The 8,199-nt window shown below is 41.9% G+C and overlaps 1 protein-coding gene across 6 annotated transcripts in view; it reads right to left on the reverse strand.

Annotated features, from left to right (window-relative positions):
• Positions 1 to 7,969, reverse strand: part of MYBPC3 (myosin binding protein C, cardiac) — a 102,986-nt gene extending 95,017 nt beyond the window's left edge. For 5 of the 6 annotated variants that reach the window (XM_019552252.1, XM_019552251.1, XM_019552249.1 and 2 more), the window contains exon 1: positions 7,874 to 7,969. In XM_019552252.1, the coding sequence (XP_019407797.1) occupies positions 7,874 to 7,898 (25 nt within the window). In that variant the 5' untranslated portion in view covers positions 7,899 to 7,969. Of the gene's footprint in view, positions 1 to 6,986; positions 7,134 to 7,873 lie in introns of those variants that run through there. The other variant, XM_019552250.1, reaches the window with a different exon arrangement.
• Between the last annotated feature and the right edge of the window lie 230 nt (positions 7,970 to 8,199).

The following is an 8,199-nucleotide window of genomic DNA, read 5'->3' on the forward strand; positions in this document are numbered from 1 at the left end:
GGGGATGTGGGCATGCTAGAAGGAAGGAATAAGCTACAATGAGACCTAGACAGGTTACAAGGGTGGGTGGATGAGAATAGGATAGGATTCAACACCGACAAGTGCAAGGTGCTGCACCTGTGCGAGGAAGAACCAGCACCATACCTACAGGCTGGGGAACTCCCCTCTCATCAGTACAGAGGCAGAAAAGGATCTTGGAGTCATCATTGATACCAAGATGAACATGGGCCGGCAGTGTGGGAATGCAGTCAGGAAGGCCAACCGTACCTTGTCATGCATCCACAGATGCATCTCAAGCAGATCCAAGGAGGTGATACTCCCCCTCTGTGTGGCACTGGTCAGGCCACAGCTGGAGTACTGCACCCAGTTCTGGGCGCTGCACTTCAGGAGGGATGTGGACAACACGGAGAGGGTCCAGAGGAGGGCCACTCGCATGATCGGGGGCAGCAGGGCAGGCCCTACGAGGACAGGCTACGGGACCTGAACCTGTGCAACTTCCACAAGAGAAGGCTTAGGAGGGATCTAGTGGCCCGTTACAAGCTAGTCAGAGGGGGCCAGCAGGCATTGGGGGAGTCCCTGTTCCCCCGAGCACTACCAGGTGTTACAAGAAATAACAGTCACACGCTGGCAGAGGGTAGATTCAGACCAGACATCAGGAGGCGCTACTTCACGGTCAGGGTGGCTAGGATCTGGAACCAACTTCCAAGAGAAGTGGTGCTGGCTCCTACCCTGGGGATCTTTAAGAGGAGGCTAGATGAACACCTTTCTGGGGTCTTTCCTGCCATGGCAGGGGGTCGGACTCAATGATCTGCTCAGGTCCTTTTCAACCCTACTAACCATGAAACTATGAAACTAAGTGCAGCTGCATGCTTTCAGTGGCCCAGGCCAAAAGCCGGGGGGGGAGGGGGGGAGGTGCTAGAGCACACCTCCCTGCTCACTGGAGGAGACAGCTTGGACCAAGTTTGGCCTGCCCACCCTAAGGTCCTTGTGCTCCCCCCATGGTATGCATGTATCTGTCTGTGATCCCTTTTCTTATATTTAGTCCCTCCTGCAAAGAGTTTACAATCTACTTGTTTTGGTCTCTTTATACAAGCCCAGTGGAGCCTTGGGTCACCTCTGGGGCTCATGATGATGATGATGATAAATGTTAATGAGACAAATTCCTATTTGATTCAGAAGTTTATGGCCAGTAAAAATGAATGTATAAATTTACTACAAAAAATGGCACATGCCTGATCAAATACAAGGCCTGGGTTAAATGGGATATAAGCTTTCATAGACCTTTGCAATGGGCATGATCACAAAGAGCAGAAGACAAGCAGGTTACAAAATCAAGGGAAAAATAGAATATTCCCAAATACAGGGTTCCCCAACAATACTAAATTGGTATCACTGCACACGTTCTGTATTTAGAAACAAAATAATTATGTATGCATGGACATACCTGGTTAACATTTTCAAAGATATGTTTGGTTTTTTAATTCCTGAATTTTTTGAGGTCTTGAGGTATTGAAATTTTAATTTTTCATTAATACTAGTTCTTTGCATTTAATTTTTGAATTGGTCAGGCTTGTGCAGCTTAGAAACTCCACAGGCTTCAGCAAGAGATCTTGTAAATTCTTTGCTCTAGAACTATACAGAGATGCTATACATTCTTTAGTCAAGAGCTAGGTGGTATTTCTTGATCCAAAGCCTATCAAGCTACTTCAGGTGCAGACAGAACAGCAGCTCTCCCCTGTAACTTATAACCTGGGATCTGGGTTTTCTGTTTGCCAAGGAAAATGCAGATTTTCTCCTTTCAAGGAGAATAACACAGATTTTTCTCTCTTTAAGGAGGAAAATGTTCAAGGAGAAAATCATGGATTTTCTTCTTTAAAGCAGAAAAACATGGGAAACCATGGGTTTCAGGTGTTGCTGTGGTGGGGAAGGAGCTGCATGTCATAAGTGAGTCATAAGTGAGTGGCAGCAGCACTCACTGAAGCAAAATAATTATGTATGCATGGACATACCTGGTTAACATTTGGTGGGCTGTGGGTTGGGAGTGAGGGGCCCTGGCAAGGTCAGAGGAATGCAGGTTGGGAGTGAGGGGCACCTGGTGGGGACACCAGTAGTGTTGGGGGAATAGGATGGGGAGTAAGGGGCACCAGCAGGGCCAGGGGGCTGTGGGTCATCATAAGTAAGGGGCACTGGCAGGGCTGTGGCAGGGGGGAGCAGGCTGTGAGGTATGTGTGAAGGTCACCAGCAGGGTCAGGGGGATGTGGGTTGGGAGTAAAGGGCACTGGCAGGGCCCAGGGAGCAGTGGGTTAGGAGCGAAGGGCACCAATAGAACTGGGGGGGGCTAGGCTGTGGGTCGAGAATAAGAAGCACCAGCAGGGCCAGGGGGCTATGGCTTGGGAGTGAGGGGTACTGGCAGAGCTTGGAGGGCTGTGGCTTGGGGTGAGGGGCAATGGCATGGGCAGGACACTGGCATATCAGGGCTGTTCAGTGCCACAAAATGGGGGATGGGGGGACAGCCACAAGTGGACCTGCATCCTCATGAGTGAGGGGTTTAGGGAGAGTTCTGATTTTCTATGATAAAAAACCCCCATTATTATAATGATTGAGGCATGTCCAAATTGCTTTAAAATTGTAGATATATCAGTAAAACATTGTGTTCAAGTGATACCTCGATAGATAGATAGATAGATAGATAGATAGATAGTGGTGTTTCATTTGAATCATGGAAAAACATGGATTTGGGATTTTTAAACAGAGAAAACCAGTATCCCTCATCATTACAGTACTGTCAGTACTGGAGCTATAATTGAACAATTTAAACGTACACAAAATTAATTTTTACAGTGTATTATTTACCAATACACTGTGGAGTGAGATGCTTAAAGGCTAGGTTCTATTATAAAACCTAGCCAAAATTTCCGATCTCTAAACCTAGATTCTTTACTCCACGTTTGGAGGCTAAATAGAAGTGGTGTGATTTTCAGGGGTGTTAAACAACTTCAAAGTGCATTGAGGCCTTTCATTGAGGCCTATTTTTACATTGGCTTACAGATGTAAAAAAAGCCTCATAAACAGCATTTTACTTTAAACTCTGTGTACCCCTGTGCCAAGCCCAGTGTATGCCCAGAAGAGACAGTGCATTACTTAGACCTGGCTCACCCAACGTCTGTATAGATTGGGTGCTTTGGCAGAGCTTTTACGGCAACTTTATCTAACAGCTGATCGAATCAGCTGTTAGATAAAAAGTGCCAAAAAACCCATCAAAAGTGCCAAAAAACCCATCGAAGCTCCTGTTCTGTTACAGATTCTGTGGTGATGGGTCAAACCAATGTGCTGCTTCTTCCAGTAAAGCATCCTCTACCCCTGATGTCAGCGCTCCAAGCGTGGTTAGTACAAGTTTGACTGTTTTCTGTTGTTCTCACAAAAATATTAGAAGGGGAATGGTTGATGTTTTTCACCTCTCTTCTTATTTTTCTCATAACCACAAAAGGCAAAGGGATTTTACTTAAACTTCCCAAAAAATTCTAAAATATTTAGCACTCTTAACTATAGCAGGCATAACTGCTATAACACCACACAGTGGTGTGATATAAGGTTTTCTTTATGTAGGCATTTGTGCTATGTTAATTATGTTGGTGTCAAAGTCAAGTTTTAATTATCAGTGCATAAAAAACATGACTGAAACTTTCATGCCATAGCAAGAGGCATCTTATTTATTCTATATTTTTAAAGACATTTTGGAAATGTTTAGAATTTTTTTAATTGTCTATTTTGTACTGTATTTTTCTCTTAACTCCTGTAAATACAAGTTTCCTTACTTACCGGGGTGGCAGATACCCAGCTGGTATAAATTGGCATAGCCTGATTGCCCGGATACACCAGCTTTTACCAGCTGAGGATATGAACCCATTGATATACAGATAAAGTAATATTAATACTCTTCTAAAACTTCTAAAAAAGATAGTAACTGGTTTTAAATAAGTAAAAATCTTTTAATATTAAAGTCTGACATTTCATACCTAGGACAGCCTAGAAATTAATGCTGCATGTGTCACTACAACAGGTGGATTCCAAGCAGATTCCAAATATGCTTCTAGCCATGACAAACTATGAGATATAAGAACTTAAAACTCACTGACCCATTCATGACAACGGTGAGTCCTGAGTGTAAGATTAGGACTTTCTACCAGTTTTTACTTTATACATATATAGGGAAAACAAGGGGGAAAAATGTTAGATTCATTTTTGTGAAAAGATTGGGGATTTTTTTAAAGGTTTGTTACATCTATTTTTAGGGGGAAATATCTATTATAGGACAATTCTAAATCAGTGTGTGCTATGATTCTAGACATGATATGTCATAAATATACTTATATACAACAATGAACCATGAAATGGTGCTTATTTTATTCTAATAAAATGTATTTCCCCCTTGGCTTAATACATTTACATTTAATTCAGTAATGCATCTGTGACTTGGTTTCAAGTAAAGGTTATTTCCACATTGGTTTAAAGTATCTAGGGCTGATATTACACAATACTTGTTAGGTCAATTTGAAACCATAAATCAAAATAGAAGTTCTAAATACTGCTGATAGATTTTTCTATAGAGCAGTATCTCTTTGGTTGTTTGTAATTCTATGCAAAAGCAAAATGATACTTTGTATTAGAAATGTTTTTATTGAATAGTTGGAAATAAAGGAACGTGTTAGGAAATCTACTTAAATTATTAAAAACTTTCTTCCATGTTGAAAAGATTGTTCAGACAGCTGGTGTGGGTATAAGCCCTTGAACATTCTCTGGCTTCAAGGCACTTCCCTTGGCCAGGACACAGGATGTCCCTATTTCTGTGACACGTGGACCATGGCTCTTTGGAGTTCTTAGTGCAATTTATAAACAGTACCAAAGGCAGGAAATTTGATTTGCTCAAGGGCATAAGCTCCTTATAGCCTCCATCTTTGTGCTTGTGCAGCCCAACTCGAATTTATATTCTGCATTATTCTGAATCAAAATGCCCTGAAGTATTGAAACACAATACTTCAGAACTGGCAGCACTGTTATTTCTTGAGACTGGAGGGATCCTTTTCAGGAATTATCTGACAGATTTGGATTAGGTTTTCTATAAATGAATTAGGCACTGGACCTTTCCTTCGCCCCTTCCGCTCCCCTCCCCTCCCCTCCCCCTTCTGCCCTGGGATTGATCACAGTTTTTGTACTGTCTTTGTCTAAGCCAATGATTCTCAACCAGGGTGTTGCAGGGTGTCACTGTTAGGTGTACAAATGCCTATAAGATTCACAAGATAAACCCAAGATTTCAAATAAAACTCTATGGTGTCAAAAATATCTTGACCTGCTGTGTTCTTTTAGAATTCTTTCCAACAGAAGTATTGCTCTTTTTTTTTTCCATAGTCAAAAAATAAGTTAAAGCCAGTAGCTATTAGCTAGCATTTTGTGAGGGATGCCTTGAATCTAACAGGGTGTGCCTTAAGTCTAAAAAGGTTTAGAACTACTGGCCAGAGATAAGAGCTGCACAGGGTTGGAGCCATGAAATATCTCAGAGAGTCAAATAAGATTGGAAGTACTGTGTATGTTCTTCTTCCACATTAAGTGGCAGAGCTGGGTAGCCTTACAGCAGGGCAGAGGGTCAAGTCCTCCTGCCCCAGAAAGTTTAGGGCATATTCTTAATCCATATACAGGAATTAGTGATTATGGTGAAAAGTACTTTAAAATTCAGAAATGGATTGCTCAGTCAAAGGCATGATGAAGTCTGATAATTCTGAAGCTATGCAACCTGGGAGAGGAGACTATGGCAAGTATTGCTTGTCATCATGTTTCTTTTTCCCATTATTGCCCATTCTAAGCATTTAGAAAGCATAAGTCAGGTATCAAAAAGATTTGACATTGCCTAAAAATCACAGGATTTTTAACATAATGAAATTGGGGAGTATTTTTATTTGTCTTCTGGTTTTCTTGAGACTTTAGGATTTATGTTTTTAAGCTTGTCTCTTCAGTCCTGAGGGCTGGAAATGTGCTTATTTTGTAAAAGAGAGCCAGAATTTCATGGTCACCTGACTCCAGTCATTTGACTTTCAAGAAAAACACCAAATACTTCACGACGTGATAAAATTGCAAGAATTGGCAACAGTGCTTTCCTTTCAGAGACATAGTGAAAGAGGAACTTAGAAAATCTCATTTAAGTAATCCAGTTGTTAAGTGTTTTGCAGTCCTTTACAATAAACCTAGGTTTGAGTCATATCCTGCCTTCTGCAGTGGCTAATACCAAGTATTCCAACCAAAAGTGAAAGCCCTTCTTAAATCATTCAGTGTCAATGGTGCTAGAGGAACTGCAGATCACAAGGAATCTGGTGAAACCCATGAGAAGCATACTTCCTCCATGGCTCCCACAGAAGAAGACTAAGGGACTTGCTTAAGTTCACATAGGATGTCAGTGACAGGGCAGAGCAGGGAATGGTTTCAGGCTAGGACCTCTAACAATGAGCCATCCTTCTTCTCACCTTCTTAATATAGGTAAGCAATTTGGCAACTGTGGGCATGATGGAAAAAAATCCCCCCTAGCTATTATAACAGCAGATTTATACCAATTCAGGGCTTTATTAAAGGGTACCAAGGCCTACAGCATCTGAGAAACACCAGTCACATGCTACTGACCCCCTGTGAAGTGCATGCTTTTAAACAGTATCTAATATGCGCACTCCAGCACAAACACACCTGTGGAGCACATCAAGGGACCATACTCAAGGGTCAGGGACACTGGATTTATATCAATGTTGCTGAGATGAGACTAGCTCTAAAAGTCAAGGTGTACTCTCAGACTTAGTACCGTTTTCTGTTGCATGTTCCCCGTATACAATTTGCAAACAGATCCAACTTTAACTTTTAATACCTATTTTTCTAAATTTAATTATGAACTCAGAGTTTTCAAATATCCCTCCTTCTCTCCCCTCTCATAGACAGCAACCCTCACTTACCTCTACCTTTCATGGGTCTCCTCTTCCTTGCACAGACAGATTCCCTGCAATTTCAACCCCCTTCCCACACCATCTATCACTCTCTTCTTCCATGCATAGACAGGTGGCCTGTGACTAACTGGTTCTCAGGAATATCCTAAATCTCATCTTGGTTCTCTTTCACATGTTTTACTCTGGGGGAAGGCTGATTGTGGTACAGTCTGTTTTGACCTTGTTTTTTGTAGATGACTAGTTATTTGCTGGCTCAGAGGTAGAGGAGGTCAAGAAGGGAGTATGCATAAACTCTACAGCATACCCACTATTTCCTCAGAGTTGGGGTGTAGTTACTTGCCAAAATTACACAACTGAGTCTCTGAGAGACAGTAAAATATTAATCAGCTGCTTCGAAGCTTCTCTTCACAGTGGAAATTTCTCACCCAAAAATTTTACTGGAAAATACCCAGAAAAAGGACTGGGAGTTACTTCCACTGCCCAGAAAATTCCTGGGAGAGAGAATGCACATTTTTACAGGGCTGAAGCTGCCTAGTAGAGAAACTGAGTGGTGATAAGATTTTGAGAACAAAATAATTTAATTTTTGTTCTTTCCCTTTACTCAAAGCCTCTGGAATGAATTCTGTACCATAGGTTTTCAGAGAAAATAATTACTCATTTCCCTGGGGTAGAATCTAGCTCTTTTTTTTTTAGATTAACTTGACAAAGTACTCCTCCTTATTATTTTTCCCCAAATACTTTGTCGCTGGCTAAAAATATCTGTTATTTGTTTTTCCAGTTACAATGGAGCTAAGCTGTCTCACGTCTGTAGTACAAGGAGACTGTCTCTGCTTGGAAATCACAGTTTCAGTCAGACTGTGCTCCACCTTTTTTTGCCTCTTAGTTGTGGTCCTTACCTGCTTTCTTTGAAGGCTCTGGCATCTTGAACTTTTGTCTCTTGAAGCTCCCAGAAGTGCCTAGAAACCAAGATGCATGCTAAACTGGAATGAGACTGAAAGACTTTTGAAACCCCACTAAAGAAATACTGACTAGAAGTCCCGCATCCTGCTCCTCCCCCTTGACCCCTCGCTCTTGTCATCAGTTGCACCTTATCAAGAGCAGGGCACACTTGACAGCATGGATCAGCCAGGATAAATATAGCCAAGTTCCAGGAGCAAGACAGCTCAAACCACCCAGGACTGGTTGCTGGTGCAAACTCCAACCCCAAGACTGATGCTGCACA

This window comes from Crocodylus porosus, unplaced genomic scaffold, assembly GCF_001723895.1.
Source record: "Crocodylus porosus isolate Cpor-Errol unplaced genomic scaffold, CroPor_comp1, whole genome shotgun sequence".
Classification (NCBI taxonomy): Eukaryota; Metazoa; Chordata; order Crocodylia; family Crocodylidae; genus Crocodylus; species Crocodylus porosus.